Source organism: Solanum lycopersicum, chromosome 6 (assembly GCF_036512215.1).
Source record: "Solanum lycopersicum chromosome 6, SLM_r2.1".
Taxonomy (NCBI): domain Eukaryota; kingdom Viridiplantae; phylum Streptophyta; class Magnoliopsida; order Solanales; family Solanaceae; genus Solanum; species Solanum lycopersicum.
In genome coordinates, this window is record NC_090805.1 from 50700425 (window position 1) to 50719393 (window position 18969).

The window sequence follows — 18969 nt, forward strand, 5'->3', positions numbered from 1 at the left end:
ACACAACATTCTTTTTTTACACAGACTTAAAAAATAAACATGTCACGTAAATTGAAACATAACAAATACTATTTGGAGCTAGGTGCGTATCAACGGATTTTGTCTAATTTTATATACTATTTATCAATTTTTGATTTGTGAACACACTAATGTGATTATCAAACCACTAAGATATTTATTATCTATTGTCAATTAAGTGATTTTGATCCTTAATAGTTTGATCGATAATCAACAATACAATGCTCATATAATCATGTATACAAGATATTCATAAAATAGAAATAGAAGCAACAATATGTATACAAAATAGTCATAAAATAGAAATAGCAGTAAGAATATAAATTTAAGACCGTATTATTCAAATTTGTTCTCATTGCGATAATAACATTAACTTGCATGCCTTTTGTCACAGTCAAATCTAATAAAATCTAAAATTAAAAAGAGAGGATGTCGCAATAGAAAGACTAAATTGAGTAGCCATGGTCAAAATTAATACTAAAATTTAGGAAATAAAGTTGGTATAATGTCAAAGTCATTGTTATATAATTAGGAATGAAATAGTAATTTTAATATAATCATATAGGATTATCAACCAAAATCATAAAATCGAAAACCGAACCAATAACCCACTAAATTTTTTTTTTAGAAAGAATAACCAAAACCGAGTTTTTCTCCGTCCGATTCATCGGTTAAAACCAAGTTTTGCACACCCCTATAATTAGAGCCCATAAACTTTAAATCTTGGATCCGCCATATCAGAAGATAAAATATTGGTGCAACCTAAAAAGAAGTAAATGATGTGACAAACATCCCTGAACTTTGGTAGTTTTTCCTTGATAAAGTACACATTAGGTAAAATAACAAAAGTACATTTTCCAGCAGAAGGTACAAGTGAAGGAATTTAAGACACAACAGACTCCTTCAACTGTGAGTATGTGTATAACACCTCAACAATGAGGTTGTGAACAACACTATATATCTTAACAAAAGGCTCATATAATATAACTGGAAAAAACACAAAAGAAATTACCAAACTGAAGGGTAGAGACTTAATTTACGCTTTGGCGCCTTTACCCCCTGATTCAACATCTGCAGTTTTCCCGAATCCATTATCAGGATGGTGCCCTTCACTCTCACTGGCAGCTTGTGACAGTAAAGAGTTGCCCAAGCTCTCGAGCCTATTCTGCGTTAGATACTCCAGGGGTAGGTTGGTAGCATTAACAAGGGAGGTCATGCTCATTCCAGCAGTGGCCTCAGCTAGCATGTCGTCATCACGGTTTGGATGGCAGTTCAGGTCCAACTGACCCTTCCCAGGTCCGAACTCCTCCACTTGATCCCCGTTTGAATTCCTTTCATTGTCAGAGTGATTCATGTGTTCATTCTCGGAATGATTCATTTGAAGCAACTCTACTCCACTCGTCATCCCGTCTGTTTCTGATTCATCTTTAGGAGGGACCTGATCTTTTGCCTGTGCAAGTTCTGCTTCTCGTTCTGATTGTTTTTTCTTCTTACGCAACATGAGTGTTTTAAAACGACGTTTCACAGTCAAACAGACATTGCACTTACACGTGGGGTGGTGCTTGCCCTTCCCACTTGGAGGCTGAATGCACACAATGCAAGTGCAACCAGCGCGATGCCGAGGATGTTTTGTTGTGGCTCCAACTGATGGCTCTCCCATGTCGCCAATGCTATCTCCCATGTCACTTGCAGCAACTGTTGCCAAGGCATCTAGGCCAGAAGACTCTAAATCTTCATTGTTTTCTACAAGTTTTCGCCTCTTAGGATCTGGAATGAGGAGACACTAATAGTGAGTTGACTCAGATTATCTAAACAAAGGTAAGCATAATTCATGTGTTTCAAGTTATGAAGTGTTTCATACACGAATTACAATGCATCTACTATTTTCAAAATTAATTAGACACATTCATCATAAAGCCCTTCATAAGTCGGGTGGCAACAAAGAAGCTCTCGAACTTGCTGGAATTCCGAAGGAACATCAATGTAACACATTTTATTGGGCAGCTCTTTAGGATGTTAGGAGGCGTGAGATATGGATTGCGCAATTAAAATATCACACTAAGAAAAAAAAAAAAAAACTTCCCCACCAATCATAGTGAAACAGATTTCCTAAAGTGTAATACTTTGAGCAGATGAACATCATGGTATAAATGAAAAGTCGATTTCCTAGAATCAGGAGAGAGAAGCGTAGCAGAAATTCCTTCACCTCACTTTTTTGAAATGTCTTTTATTTTTTAAAAAATAAACCTTAAAGCTTCAAAATGAACCATCAATTCCTGACAGAAAGGTGTATTTTGTATATGCAAGTAAACGGAAAAGTGAGTTCTTAAACTTGCAATAAACGTGACCTTTTAGCACATTCATACCTTAATTCTACCAGCAATAAACCCATTTAAATCACATGTTGTTATTCTTGTCCCCCCCCCCCCCCCCCCACACACACACATATATATATATCCTTGTAAAGATTGTGTTATTAACAAAGAATCAGCAGGTAAAAGAAGAGGAGGGAAGATTTCTGTTAAATAATGAGAAAAGATATCCAATACCCTTGCCAACTCGAAGGAGAGCTTCCAGTTCCCTCGGACTAATCTCATCAGGAGCAGCACAAGAGCATCTGTAATAAAGTTTGCAGAAAAAGGTAAGAAGCAGTCATTCTTCAGAGAGTATCTATTAAATAGCACAAAATTTGTATAGGCCAATTCCCATAGAACACACAGGCACACATGAAACAAAGCAAATGCATCTGAAAACACGATGCATTCATCTAACACAAATGTATCTTTAGTTTGTACAGACTACCAATATCACAGTAGGAAGCCACTAAATTCGGTAGAGTGGAATTACACCCATGTTTATGGTTTACCTACCAAGAGAGAGACCACTACATGGGTAAAAAGCAAATTTTCTTTTTCTTTTAGCTATGTGATATCTTAAAAATGAAAAAGATATAACTAGTCTAGCCTCAACGTGAATCTGAAGTAGGAGATCAAAGGAACCAGATATACACCTTCTTGAGTCCCAAATATTGTCAGAACAAGTCCACTTTGCAGGAAGGAGAATGTGCAGCGGCAATCTACGCCATTTAGAACAGCTGTCACATTGAGCCCATTGCTCCTGATCCCTGTGCAACGGTACAACACAGATCAGCATTGAAGTCCAACAAAAACAAAATATCAGACAGATAGCAACCAAACATTTCTCGTAAGTGTAGTTTTGATATGACCAGCTAAGGCAAAGGTGAAAACATATTACCAAATCACAATAGATCTTACAGCTTTTTTGCGTTTTTTGCTTTTGATAACATTGGTATGCACAAGTTAATCCATTGACATGATAGAGAACTACAAATAAGTTTCACTAGGTACATTTAGTCTTTCCCTTACCCGGAAGATCGAGCAGTAAATATCGTCCTCTTTCCAAAGACTGGTGCTTCCTATTGAGGAAGAAAAAAAAGAGGATTAAACTTGATTGACTCTATGAAAAGCGAACAATATAGCATTAGAAGTAAAGAGACCATTTTTGTGGCTTCCGTATTTTGGTTGCACTTACTTCATATTCCTCAAATTCACAGTCCTCAACCACAACAATGTTAGGCTTGGCAGTTGGAGATGGCCTTAGCAATTCTTGTATTTCTTCCCAGGTGATTCTAAGTTCCATAGCATCATCAGCATGCATAAGAAGCCTCCTATTTTTGGACCCAATGTTTCGTGCCTTTTTCTTCTCTGACATCGGCACTTGCCGGTTCATAGTATCATCGCTTGTCCTGCCTCCATTCTTTTCAAGGTTTGACGGCAAAAAGAATTCACATTACGGAAAGAGCAAATTCAAATGCTGCAAGCATGTGACAATACCAGCTTTGCAAAAAGACCTAGAAGGCTAGAGTAAAAACTCACCGGGAAGTTATCAGCCATGCCAGGAAATGAAGTTTCTCCAGAGCCATTGCCACTGGGAAGGTTAGGCGTTTGAGGATCCTGTTTTGCATACAAAAAGAGGGAAATAAACTCACTTCACTAATCAGGAAAAGAGCGCTGACTATAGCAAACAATGTTTCTGTAGATAACCTGCATGTCAACATTGTTTGTTGCCTTCCGAAATCCCATAACAAGCTTTCCTCCAGGATCTATTCGACTGAATATCACTACAACAGAAGACCATAATTAGTATTTCTATCTGAAAATCATAATCACTATCAAATACAGAATCAATTGATGACCAAACTAAAGGAAAGACAGCGAGTCTGATAACTAGCCATTCTGCCAGAGATGAAAAAATATCTCTTTTTATAAGATGAAAGCATGGATATTTACCAGTATCACCAGCTTGCAATTGCATATTCTGTATACAAGGGGTAACACCCTCCAAAACATACATCCGGCTGTTGTTATTGGGCCAAAATCGAAATTGAAATGTCCACTCTTTACCCTTAATATCCTGAATCCTTATAGGTAGACCCTCTGATTGGTTAATTGGAGGGAAGTATGCCTGCATAGGAATTGGCATTGATTAAGCAGAAAAGGTGCATCGCAAGCTAACCATTCGAGGCCATACAGATAACAGGCAAGATATCATATTGTCTAAACTTCACAAAGAAGATAAAAATCTGAAGAAGTAACTATTACTTCAGCACATGCTTTGGGAAGCACCAGACGCCCTATTCGTCCGGCATCACTGGCACTTAGGACCTTCTCAAACAATGGTACAATAGTAGACTTTAAGCTGAGATTCAAGTTAAAGTAAAACAAAATAGGAGCAATACACAACTCAAAGATAATAGCAACCAAAAACAATATGTTATCAAGGATACTCTCCAGCTATTTGCTCCAACTCCTGGTCTGTAATCCGAGGCCAGTATCGAGGCAGTAACTGACTGCGTCCACCACGCCCTTCAGCAGGTGGCCTTGCAATCCGTGCTTGTGAAACCATTCCTTTGACTGATTCAGAACCTGAGGTGGGACTAGGTTTGGGGGGCTTGGGCAATATATGGCGTGCCCTTTGGCCCTGTTGGAAGGGAGAAGTTTTGCTTTGTTCCCTTCCTTCAACATCTCCACCAAGAAAAGGCTGTCCTGAACTTGAAGTACCAATTGGAGTACTTAGACAAAAATTTAGAGACGGCTGATTGATCGAATCATACATATCTTTAACACCTTGACTTGGTCTCTCATTATCGGGTTTGCCAAAGAGAGAAGCCCCAATGTTCTGCTGATTCAAATTCGAAAAGCATGTGCCGACATTACCAATAGGAAGCATTGGATCTTGTTTCTTGTCATTCCTCTGCGTATGAAAGAGTTGACCAGGCTCATTGGTCTGCATAAACCTTCTTCGTTCAAAGTCATTCTCATCTATTTTATTCTCAATGCCCAGTGGCTTTGCACTCTTAGATCCCAAGTTGCCAATAGGAAAATCATCACCAGGTATCTGCAAAAGCATTTATAAGATGATTAAGACTCAAATTATGTCAACTAACAATCAGCTACATTTGTCAAAGAGAATACTTTCGGGGAATGCAACAATTAGTAAAATACCACGTGAATGGGCATACACATTCAAAGCACACGTAAAACGAACTCCGATTAGATAAGTGAATTAAAAGAAAGAGAAAATTCATTCATCAATATCTTGAATTTGTTTGTTTCTTTCAGGGATTAGGTTTTGGCTTTCTGGTGGGATTGTCTTTCAATGTTGCAAGGGCACAATATAGACGCCAGATATATAGTTATAATACCGCCAGAAAACAAAAAAACACATAGAATGTATGCTTTAAGTGAAAAAGCTGCATCAATTACCGAATTACTATGTGAAGGGTAAAAAGTGATATACTATAAAAAGTGATATACTAAGGTTACAATTCACTCTGGATGGTTACTCAGTACTCCAGCATGGGGCCAAACTGCGATTAACCTAACTCTTCTCCCATAATGGAGAGAAATTATTTTGACCCTGCATTTTAGATACTAACCCATATCTTTAAAATATTATTTAGAAAGTTTTCTTAAAATATGACAAGCAAAGATAAGACAGTGTATTCAAATATGCCAAGTAAGCTTGCCAAGAAGAGCACATATCAAGAATGGCAAGTGAACGTCTGAATATCAAATAATCAAATGTCAAAGCACAGAAGAAAATGTAAAAAGGAAAAAAGAGAGCAACCTGTTGTGTCTGTGTAGCATGGAAATGACACTTGCATGGACACAATACAGACACAAGACTGCCTAATTCTAAGAGACCTAGAAACCAAGATACATAGACCATTTCTCTCAAGTGCAAAAGCTGTCTCATTTGCAGAATTACTATGTCAAGTTTTGAAAGTAATATAATGCAGTGGCCGTCCGAATTTTCACCATTGATGGTTATTAGCATGAAAGTAAACTGCCATTGGCTTCACTCTTCTCCCATTATTGGAGAGCTAATTTTGACCCTGTTATTTTAACTACATCCACAAATCTTTAAAATAACCAACTACTAATACTACTAAAGCTTCATTTTTAACTACAAACCTCTCTATAATGGCGTTGTTTGCCTCAATATCTCTTGGTTGCTATAGTGAAATGTTGTTATAGAAAGTTAAATATAATGTAACATGAAAAATCAATTCCAAAACAATCTTGGCCGTTATAGTGAAATGTTGGTATAGGGTCAAAGGATGGTTGCTATAGAGAAGTTCGACGGTAGTTGGATCGCTCTATAGTGGAATATATAATCGCACTTTTTGCTTTGCTTCATTTGCAAGAATTATTCCAATAATTCAATAACTTGAGATTCTCTACCTCTTACTACATACACATCTCTACACAAACTGAACCTAATTATTATAACTAGAAGCGAGCGATCATGAGTAAAATAATTTTTTTTAAGTACATGACAACTAAAAATAGAGAATATATGCCAATTAAAAAGTAAGCTTGCCAAGAGAGGGCAAAAGATAAATTTGACAAGTTAATATGTATGATACTAAACGTCAATAAAACACAAAGAAGTTTATATAAAAAAGAGGTTGATTTATTGATTGATTAGAGAAACAGAAATAAATAAAGGAAAGTATGTACATATGTTATATAACTATACAAATATCTTGACCCATCTACCTTTCTATTTACAATTTTCTTTGACCATTTCCTTTAACAAAATATTTTTTCATCCAAAATTTTAATGTGTAAATGAACAATTCTAGATTTTCAATATCATTTCTTTACTGCAATGAACCTTAAAACCAAGTAACCAACCACAATCACCAATTTAATTTTTTGATCCATTCCAATAAGTTTGACATTTTTCCATTGATGAAAAGTATTCTTCCTTTAATAATTTATATTAGTAATCCTATGCCAATTTTTGTACAACCTTCCATTTTGGTGTATTCAAAAATATTTCACACCATTCTACTAATAAATATTATTTTATACAATTTTCACAAGTTCCTAGAATTCAAAATCTATTCACCTATCAAGTTTATGAGACGTGAATTTTCTCTCTTAATCATATCTTAAACTTCTTATCCAACCAAATGGTGTCACCTAAATTAAAAGGAGTAAAATACCACTATTATTTATTATTTCACGTCTTTGAAACCACTACTTAATCGTTACATTCCAAATTATTATTATAAACACTTCTTTATTAACCATGCTATAATAATCTTAAACATTTTATCTTAATATCTATACGAGTCAAAGTATGTATGAGAATTTTTGACAAACTACTTCATTTTACTCATTTGAGTTATATTTTTTACATGCTCTAAAGTTCTCATACAATTTTTTCTTTTTTTAATCCCTAAACTAATCAAATATGATAAAGTAAATAAATAGAGCAAAACATGTGAACGAGGCATAACCATTTTACAAAGCTCAAGGACTTCAAGCTATTTTAGGTTCATCTCCCTAAAAATGAGGTTATCAGCATATTTCGTGTTCACACATCCTCATATTGAGTTATTGCAGTAAAAAGTATTGGAGGGAAATTCACTGTTCCTCCTTCTCCATAAGCGTATTTATTTTATTCATAAAATAAATTGCACTAAAATGTTTTAAAATACTAAAATTTTAGGGAGCACAAAGATGTTAAGTCGTTTACATTTTCTAATTTGAGCGAAAACTATGAAGTGTGGAAGCATTTGGCTTTCTAGAGAAGGCCCCTTCAAAACATATCCATTTTCTTTGTTTCCATAAAGTCCATCCTATACATAATGCTCCTTTAAGACAACAAGGATCTACTACTCTAAAGTTAAAATGATTTTTTAAGGATGTTAAAGTATACTCATCAGCACAAAAAGCTGGCTGGTAACCAAATTTACATAAAAAGATCCAACGGATTAATTTGTCCTTTTCTACTTACAAGGATATATGATATACTTGACCAAGTTACTGTTAAGCATTAGCTATCCAAGTACAATGATGAAAATGAATATGGTGCTGAGAGATTATATAAGCATAAAAATTATCTTATTGATCCAGAACAGGAGGGAGAGAGGCAGCGATACTGATGTTTTAGGTACACTTCACAACTAACTGCATACACTATGCAAACCCTACCCCTGCCTTGGGAGGTCGACTGGTAGAGAGGTTATTTCAGATAGGCCCTCGGCTCAAAGGAAAACATATAAAAAAGAAATAACGGATTTGAAGAAATCATGGCAATTACTACAAAAATGAATAAACAATTTTTTTTAAAAAAATAAAGGATACCTGTATTGGCCTGATGGAATGACCATCCAAATGATGTGCACATTTTATACATGTAACACCTCCGTAATCCAAGTACTCATACAAATATTTTGAGGCAATGCACCCACAGTGTATAGGCTGCCAGACCAAATGAAGACAGAATCAAAAAAACTAGTTGACCATGCAAGTCTAGTATAGTTGACCATGCAAATAAAGTACATGAGATTCAGTGACCTACCTTTCTACAAGTTCTGCATTCCCTCCAACCAGATTCATCCGGGTGGAATGTTTCACAGAAAACGAAATTCTCAAAAGCAGATCTACAGACAAAAAATAAGGAGAAATCACAAAACTTTCATTTACTGATTGCATGATTAACTAATAAATAGCTAGGCAGAAATATCATATAAATTACAAGTCAACTATAAGTCAAGACTGATGAAAAGGCTCTTACTTTGTGATGCTTGTATAAAGAAGAGCAAAGAAAAAAAATTAACGATAGCAATATGAGTCTGGAACAACAACAGTGTCATACAAGGGAGCTCTAATAAAGAAGTTGAATTTCCAACAATAAGAACTTATACTATGATTTTCTTTTCTATAATGTAAGGTAACAACTATAACAACTTATACTTCTGACTTCAAGAACCAAAAAGAACCACATTAAGTCATCAACAACCAAAAAGTTGACAAAGATGCTGACATACCATTTTACATGGGAAGACCAGTAAAAAACAACAAAGCAAGAAACTACTACAGCCTCAAACGATGGGCTATTTTGTGCAAGTTATTATCTTGGAACTCGTTGCATCTAACTATAAACGCCTTAGTGTTTTAAGATATAACATGGAAACATCAAGAAAAACTCATTTCTCTTCCAAAACTAATGAAAGATCTCATCTTTATTTCCATTGACCACTAATTCATCAAGTAAAACTCATTTTTCTTTTGATAAAAGCTTGAAAATGAGAACATAAAGGTCCTTTGAATTCTAATCTTCCTTCTTCTTCCTCCAAATTAACACTTCCATACTTCGCGAAATACACATAGAAGACCAAACTATTACACGTAATAAGTAATCACAGTATGCACTAACAAAAGGTGGAGGATACTCACTCTTGAAGGAGAAACCAATATGCCACAAATGTGATATTTGACTAAAAACCCAAAATTTAGGAACAATCCCATAATGCAACAATCAGAATTTCTCCACAACAAGAAAATATAAATTGCCCCCCTCTATTTCAGGGAGATCCACAAAAAACCCATATCCCCAAACTACCCTTTACATCAGAAAAATCAACACAGATATATAGCAAAAACAGCTAAAATTAATGTAGTACAAGATAAATTCATTACCCGCAGTTGTAGCAAAGCTTAGCAAATCCACCGGATTTGAATCCCCATCCTTTCTTCCACTCAACCGACGTCGTTGCACGACATAGCTCATTCATGCAAATCATTGACCCCATTTTTCCCCCTAAAAATCAAACCTTTAACAACAAATCTTTCAAATCAACACAAACCCTAAAAAACCCATCAAGAAAACAATAAACCCAGATCAAATAATCAAAAAAAAAATACCTTCAGTATCAAATGTAACGAATACCCAGATGAAAAATCAACCTTAGCATGAGCACATAACTTACACAAAATCTTGAACTGAATCAAAATGGGTCAAACACACACTGTAGAAAAAATAAATAAAAAATTAAACGGTGGTGGTCGGTGGTTGGTCGGTGGTTTCCGATGAAGATATAAAAAAAAACAGAGCAGATAAAGATTCAATTTTGCAGAGAATTTTAGAGAGAGAAAACAAAAAAAATTACAGATTTTTAGAGAGAGAAAGTTGAATGTGTGCATGCAGAGTCTACATAGCAAAGAAGATGAAGAAGAAAAATGAAAAATGGATACACAAAATGCATGCACGACAGACACCCACCGCAAGGTCTTCTTCTATACTTTACAGAAAATTTTCCTTTTTTCTTTTTTTCATACAAATTTAAAATAAATTAATTCTTCTTTTTATTTATTAAAAAAAAAAATTATTTATTTTTCGGACAGTGATACGATTGACCCCCTATAGTTTCGTGAATTCCCATGTCCCCCTTTTGATATTTATGACGTCAAATATAATTTTTTTTATTATAAGAAATCAAGATTTACTGTTTTATTCTATACTTTGAATAAAATATTACCAGGTCAGGTAAATTTCGAATGAATCTAGGAAAAAAAAGTGATATTTTTACTGATATAATATAATGTGGAAAAGATTGTTATAAAATTATGAAAAGTTTGGTTTTGTAATTCACTTTGAATGTTATTACGTGGAAAATTACATTAAAAATGTATTATTTTTTTATTGATAAATTTTTTTATTCTATTTTTGATTATGTTTATTTTAAATCGAGGATTTATAAAAAAAAATTGTATTAAGTTATGTGTGTTATACTTGTGATTTTGCTGGAGTTTTTGTTGAATTAATTTGTAGGTTATCATATATATATATATATGAGATCATTTTGTGATGATGATATAGTGTGTCGAATTCTTTTTCACTATTATGATATTTATATTGCTAAAAGATTATCAACCATGTTATTATAAAGGTAAAATTAAAAAGTTAAAAGTGAATTTTTAAATATCAAAATGTGTCTGTTTAACACATTGAAAAGGGATAAATATCATATAGTGAATTTTATTTAATTTTCTAATTATTTATTTAAAAATTAAATTAGTATTAAGCTAAATAAGTCAAGTCGCGTGTATGTCAGTCAAAACAAAATTTAATTATTAACAATTTTGATAACCACAAATATATCTTTTCAAAAATATTTATGACATGAAATAAAGTTGACTACTGTCATATTTGTTGACGTGTAAGATAATTATAGATAAATTTAATACGTACTAATTAAAAGTACGATATTTAACATTTTATATATTATATAATAAATTAAAATTTATTGATAGTGTAGAAATTTTTGTATCTTAATTATTGTTTATATAATTTCAATCCTTCTATTTATGTATGAATGTTGATTACAATGTGATAGTAAAATCGTTAGAGTAGTTATATTAACTTTGACTGATTAATTAATTTAACACTAAATTTGGCATCAAAGGAAAATATACTCTTGAAGTTTTCATGGTTTTCTTCCCACCAAACGCACCCTAAATGTCAACTCTTTGCAAGTTCTATTTTTATTTGTTTTACATAATTTATATATGATCATTGAGATTATGTTGAGCATTTAAGCTTTAATTAGTTTATATTGTAGGGGGAGTAATAATTTAGATATATTTGTATGAGTCAAACGTAGAAAATATTGAAATAATTTTGAAGAATCTTTAACTAGTCAATTATTAGTTTGTTGATGTTTATATGTTTTTGACTTGATCGTATCATATATTACTTTTGTTTGTCATCAAATAACTATAATTATTGAAAAATAAAAAAAAAAATTTAGTGGAATGTTTATATTTTAAAACTATTTGTAAATAATCTCAAAGTATATATTGAATAGAAATTTTATCATTTCTCACCTATATATATGTACATAACCTCAATAATAATATACTAAGCGACTAAGGTATGCTTTAGGGATTAACACATAAAAATTAAAGTTTGATTTGAGTCAATTAAAAGCTTACAATATATTATTTATGTTTATATGTTTTTGACGGATAAAACTTATATATACATATTTCCAATTATATTAACGAGTGAGGTATTCTATGTGGAATAAATATCAACCTAATTTGATGGTTCGATTGTTTGACCCATCTAATAAATTATAAAAGTTTCAATCAAACTTTAAATAATTGACTCATCTATTAAGAAGAAAGAAGATATCGATAAAGTTATCTTTACTCGTTTGAATTCCATTCAAATCGAAACTTTTATATTGATTGACTTTCGATTTTAATTTATAACTTACCTACTATTTTATATATTTAAAAACATTTAGTATCAATGGAATTTTCACTTTTCAATATTAAAATAAAAAAATTCAACGATCTTTTCTTTAACTGGACTTGATCCGGATTGAACTGATTATATATAATAGAAACAAAGTTACCCAGATCACAGAATCGAGCCCAATATAAATTCAGCTCCTAATAAATAAGAAAACGTAAGACAAAAGAATCAGGCCCAAGAGTCGTTACTCGGCCCTGAATACAACATATTAGATAGAGAGTATTCAGGCGCTTCAATTTTTTTTTTTGAGTTCTTAATATCATTCAACGTGATTCATTAAGTTTTTCTAATTGAAGGTACTATTACCTTAGAAACCTAATGTCTCTAGTTGAGGAGCTTGGACCTTGAATCCTCAATCCTTAGTAATAATCTTTTTGATAAAATCGATCAATTAATCTATCTATTAATTTTGATCAAATTTTAAATAAGTACCCCACTTATTCAGAATAATAATAATAATAATGAAGAATTTGATCAAGAATTACGGTTCAATTAATAACTTACCTAACATGTACCTATTTTTTTTCTTGCATAAATACATTAGGTTAGAATAAAGGTAAGAAACGAGAATTGATAGTTTTGTCATATAAATTAAAATAATAATATATCTTCGTGAAAGGTGCATGACTTACTAAATTATATAATAATAATAATAATAATAATAATAATAATAGGCATGTATGCATGTTAATTTTTAGGTTTATATAGGAGTAACATTTATTTTATTTATATTTATATTTACTAGGGTTTGGTTTATCATGCATGGTACGCACGATACGATTATTTAGGAGAATGACATATCACTCATTTTGTTACATTATGTTTGCAACATGTATTCATGTCTACCTTCTATAGGTTCTACTAAATTTGGTAAAAAATAAACAGCGCGATAAAATTAATTTATAAAAATATGATTCACTTATTATTAAATTAAATAAAAATTATTTCGTTCAGTATTATAAATACTTAAATTTTCAATTTTAACGAATTTTTTAATCTCTCTTGATTTGCTAAATTAAATGAGCGAAACTAAATATTTATTTTTACTATGTAGGGAGGCCACGTGTAATATGTCTATATACCATAAATGATGTTTATCCTCATTTCATTTTTCACCTCATGGGAGTAGTAAATTAGGGCAAGAAAAATAAATATTTGGTCCCATTATTTTCTGTTTTATTGCCAAAAAAAGGACAATAAGACTAGTAGTGCTCTCCATATTTACGAAATTGAATGTGTTTGTTTTTTTAGTAAAATCCAAGTATGAGGTTTGATGAATTTCCTATGCATGAATTATTACTATTATTTTTGTTTTGCTTGCATGTGTATGGTTTATTGGTAATAGATTTGGCAAAATAATAAGTGTAGGGAAAAAGACAATTTAATAGCCTGCCAAAAGTTATTCATGTGCATGGCATGATAACTAATTCCTACTTCTAAACCTAACTTTATAATATATTTTTTTACTTACATTAAATATCTATCTATCCCATTGTGAAATATTCATCAACAGGACTAGGTTAAGATAACTTGAACACGTTTTTGCGTGCATATGAACTGACGTAGACGTAGAGTGTGATGAGATGATTGAGATTTCTTCCTTTTTAATAAAAGGTTTTGAGCGAGATTAAATATTTAAAAATTAAAAAAAATTATTGAAAGTGTCATCTCCCTCTAAAAAAGATAAATTTTATAATGCGTGAACTCAAATTCAGTTAAACCTAATAAAAGATGAAAGTGAGTCCTTGTTCATTCTGTATTCTTGTATTTATAAGGGGAATTTACAACATAAAAGATTAGTAAAAGAAAATACTAAATAGAGTTCTACTACGATACCAATTATATAATTAAATTTTCTAATAAAGAAAAGAAATAAATAGTATAATTTTCCGTAATCAATATTTACTAAAATAGTATATATCTAACAGGTAGGATTTAGGAAAGAGTGAATAGACTTCGCAACGGCAAAAAAAGTTGGTTAATTGTCCAAAACTTTCGTAAAGTAAATTGATCAGAAATCTAAAATATTTGAAAGATATCAAATGTAATTTTCTATGTTCGAAAATCTTTTTTTCTAAATGTGCACGAGCTAAAATCCTTACGTCAATAAGATAAAATAAGAGATACTTCCTGGAAGAAAATTGCAAAATTAAAGTTCAAAAAAAAAGAAAGAAAATGAAGCAATAATTGCCGACATTTTCATATATATATATATATATATATATATATATATATTAGGAAAATAATAATATATTTCGTCGATGACAAGGGTGTTTACGACAGCATGAAAGTTGTTTAGGACAAAAGCAAAATATTAAATAATTTGTATTTTTGATAATATTATATTAAACAATATTCAAAAATTTATTTATTAATTGATTAAATTTCGAAGAAATGAAGTATAAGGTGAAAAAAATCGTAAAAAGATATTACAGAAAGTTGAAATAAGATGAGATCTAATAACGGGCTCTGCAGAGTGGGCTTGGATTTGCTCATGGGCTGATGATGAGCCCATATTTCAGTCCAGGCCCAAATTAGTGAGTAATTTTCTCATCTTTTATTAATACATGATTAATTTTTGTATTGATTTTTTATTTTCGTCCCTCAAAGCAAATAACTTCTTCACGGGACATAAATTTATAATTTTGCATCATAAATTCATAATATTCCATAAGTTATGTCTTAAACCCTTACAGAATTATAGCCCGCTAGACATAAATTCTATTTTTAAGGACAAAAATTAAAGATCAGTTCATCCAATTAAATGTTAGCTAACAAGCCAATTTATGAATCACTTAATATTTCATGAGTACATAGATCATGATAAGTATGCCTTGCTTTCATTTAAAAAAAAGTTCCTCTAGTGTTTCGTTCCTGTTTTGAAGCCTCGATTAATTTGGATTCACGCATTAGTAAAATTAGAGTAAGTGCATAAATTGGTACTTTTTTTGCTACTTACTTTCTTTTATCATTATGTTTTGTTAGGGACTTAGTTGGGATTGTTTTGAAGGTCTAAGTCAACCAAGTCCATAAACAAATAAACTTACGGCTAATAAAAAAATAAGACAGAATAACTGTTACAATATATTAAAAATGTATTTGTTAAAATTCGTTATTTCTCAATTTCAGTTTATGTGACACAATTGTTACGTGACTTACATGTTAGTATACTCTCTGCTTCAGATCTGATGTTAGCCACATTGTTTATGTTTTAAAGTCAGTTTTTCCCTCTATTTCTCCGCTGTATGATGTGTTTTAAATTTAGAATATGGGCAACTATGCTTATTTGTAATATATTTTACGTCGTACCAAGTTTATGTCAGAGTTTTGATGGCCATATGGTCACAGTATTACTATTTGGAAAATAAAATAAGACGATATATTTATTGAATTTCAATTGATTTATGTTTTTTACGAGAAATGAATGCAAGATTTTACTTATGAATAGGCTCCCAAACTGAGAGTGCATACATAATTCTTCCTTTCCAGCCTTGCAACATCCAATTGCTATCTTCATCCACCAGAAAATCCCCGTGATAGAACATTTTCACCTTGGTTTTTACTTCCTTGACGATGTCTTGATCCAATGGAAGTTGTCTAAACCCCGCTATCTGATTCCTCATTGACCATTTCTTGTAACTTTCAGGCCTCTCCACTCTCTCCGCCCCTTCACTAGCTATAACGTTCATGATATCTCTTCCGAATACTTCCTGCTCAAACATCATCCTTCCTTCATCTTCTCGTGGCATTGTGGCCTCAAACATGTCAAATTGGGACGAGAAATGGAATAATGCCTCTCGAAATCTTGTAGTAAAGAAAGATGCATTGTACATAGCGTTGACGATCCCATGGACAAAGTAATGAGGATTTATCTCCTTGATCAAGTTGAGAACAGCATCTCTTGGATTTTTGTTGTTGTGTGTTACTTCTACTGTTTCATCAAGGACATTCTTCAGCCTGTACAAACAATTCACCACGACGATTTCATCTCTATCGATATCCAAATCTTCTACTTTAATCTCATCCCATTTCTTAGCTATTGCTTTATACTCAAATGGAACATCAAATCTCTTGCAATACTCCTTCAAACGTCGCCCTGTCTCCTCAACTCTCTCCGCTGGTCGAAAACCTGGCTGAGGGAAATCTATTCCTGTGATCTTAAGCTTTGGAGGTCCCCCGGGCCTTAGGGAAATCCCGTGTATTATACAAGGCCATTGAAATCCATATAGAATACCAAAATCTATTATATGAACCCTCGACGATTCACTTGTTAGCTTCGCGATAGACTTGTTGGCGAATATGTTTGACATCCTCTTGAATGGACAAGCAGTGATGTAGACCTGATAAGCTTTTAAGAAATCTGCAGCTGATATTTTCTTACTTGTGATCCATGTTGTATCTCCGCCAGCAAAACGAGCTTCCAGGGCATTGGCAAAGCAATAGGCCAATCTTGAAGTAGCATCACCAAAAGGTGAAGAATGTTCCCTAATTTTATTGAGTACCTCTATGAATGTTTTGGTGTTGTAGCTTGCTGCAGCCTCCGCGCAACGCGTTAGGAGGCTTGTAAGATCTACTACTTCATTCGTCTTAACGCCTTTTTTGCTTCCGCGAGGCCTTCCACGTTTAGACTGCTTTATATGAGAGCTCTTTTGTTTATCCCATGCTGCATTATCCCATGCTGTTGCTGATTTTGATCGATTTTCGTAAAACGAAGGATTCAAACCCGGGCAGAGAAGCGCCTTATCATAGTGCTCCTCTGTTTTTCCATCCTCTGTTCCATTGCTAGCCAACTGCTTCGATTTTCGCCCTTTTGAACTCTCACTATTTTCATCGCGAGTATGCTTTTTGTTTTCATTTTCGCCCTTCTGATGATAATTGATAGCATTCGATGTATCGCCATTGACAACACTAATACCATCACCAACACCATGACAGATAGTATTAGTGTTATAAAAAAACGAAAATTGGTCATTATCTAAATCAGAATTGAAAGTTGTCTCAGCAAACTGATGATTCACAGCATCGCAGTAATCGTCTTGAAATCGATTACCACTATCATCAACGAAATCGCGATGAATTGTAGGTGGATTCAACGCGTCATAAAACGATTTCTCAGCTGCTTGAAGAGCTATGCAATCTTGAAACATACATGGCCTATTTTCTAAATCTTCTTGATCTTCCATAAGCATCTGATGTATATACTTAAAAACTCCATCGAAGTAATCTCCTTGGACTACTGTACGATCACTACCACTTCCAATAACAACCTCTTCCTCCGATGATCGTCTGCTCGAAAAGCAGACAACATCGTTATCACCTCCACCACCACAACAATGACCAAATTCAAATCCATCAGATGATCTATGATCACCTGGGAAATGGGAGCTAGTATTCATCATAGAAAAAATATTTTTTTTTGAGAGAGATTGTGAAGTGGATGTTGATTCTTGATAAACACACATATATATTACTCAACTATATAAATCGATCTGTCTTATTTTATACGAGTTTAGTTTAATTTAACTGATAAATATTTGTTTGATTAAATATTTTAAAATTAAATTGTTAATTAATATAAAAATAAAAATTAATTTAAAAAAAAGAACGAGTAGTATAAATCGGAGAAAAGTAGTACTTATACAAATTTTTTTATTATTATATATAAGAGAGAATAATATATACTCCAGTTGTCTTCAACGGGTGATACTGGAATTATATCTTTTTTTTGATTCTTTAAAGTGGCTGATAAAGTTTTAACTTTCTTTTTTCTATACATTTTTTAATTTGCCACTTGGGACTTTACAATTGGTCTATATCATATGGATGATAAAATTGCTTCTTTCCTTCTTTGCCACTTGGGTCTTTTCCTTTGGTTGATCATATACTTTTTTTCTCAATCCGATTCAATTTATATGAGGTAATTTAAATTTTTTTATAAATACTACGCTTATGATAAATCAAATTTTTAAATAAAAGAGTACGCATTTATAGCATGATCAAATATTTACTGATTTTAAAATGTTTTTTTTATCGTTAAAAATAAAAGTACCACATAAAATGAAATGGAGAAAATAACTTTCACGAATAACTTTTATCTCTGATAAGAATATACTTTATTTGTCTTTACACATTTTGGTGGATTTAGGCAATTTGTAGCTAAGACAAATTTGTCTCCAAAAGGGGCACTTATTAGGTTTTTCTTGTGTTTGAAACGTGTAAGTATTATGAAACTTATATGTACCTTATGTGAGCATCGTATTTTCTTTTGTGTATTCTTTTTTATATTTATTTTATTTAAATCTTCAA

At 32.4% G+C, this 18969-nt stretch overlaps 2 protein-coding genes across 7 annotated transcripts; both read right to left on the minus strand.

Moving 5' to 3' along the window:
* Positions 1–800: 800 nt before the first annotated feature.
* LOC101245071 (B3 domain-containing transcription repressor VAL1-like) lies at positions 801–10679 on the minus strand. Of its 6 annotated transcripts, none has more exons than XM_026031764.2 (15): positions 10624–10679; positions 10266–10369; positions 10041–10161; positions 8920–9001; positions 8703–8819; positions 4826–5436; positions 4641–4737; positions 4329–4503; positions 4083–4159; positions 3915–3992; positions 3571–3795; positions 3405–3454; positions 3029–3142; positions 2568–2635; positions 801–1785 (listed from the first exon to the last, which is right to left on the minus strand). In XM_026031764.2, the coding sequence occupies exons 3-15, from the start codon at positions 10151–10153 to the stop codon at positions 1055–1057; spliced, it is 2538 nt and encodes an 845-aa protein (XP_025887549.1). In that variant the 5' UTR covers positions 10154–10161; positions 10266–10369; positions 10624–10679; the 3' UTR covers positions 801–1054. The 6 variants fall into 6 exon arrangements, with proteins under 6 accessions (XP_025887549.1, XP_010323114.1, XP_025887548.1 ...); XM_010324812.4 differs by having other exon boundaries at positions 10041–10174; XM_026031763.2 differs by having other exon boundaries at positions 10511–10679.
* Positions 10680–16019: 5340 nt separating this feature from the next.
* LOC101267321 (scarecrow-like protein 30) lies at positions 16020–18263 on the minus strand. The gene has a single exon (XM_004242499.5). The coding sequence runs from the start codon at positions 18123–18125 to the stop codon at positions 16098–16100; it is 2028 nt and encodes a 675-aa protein (XP_004242547.3). The 5' UTR covers positions 18126–18263; the 3' UTR covers positions 16020–16097.
* Positions 18264–18969: the final 706 nt, after the last annotated feature.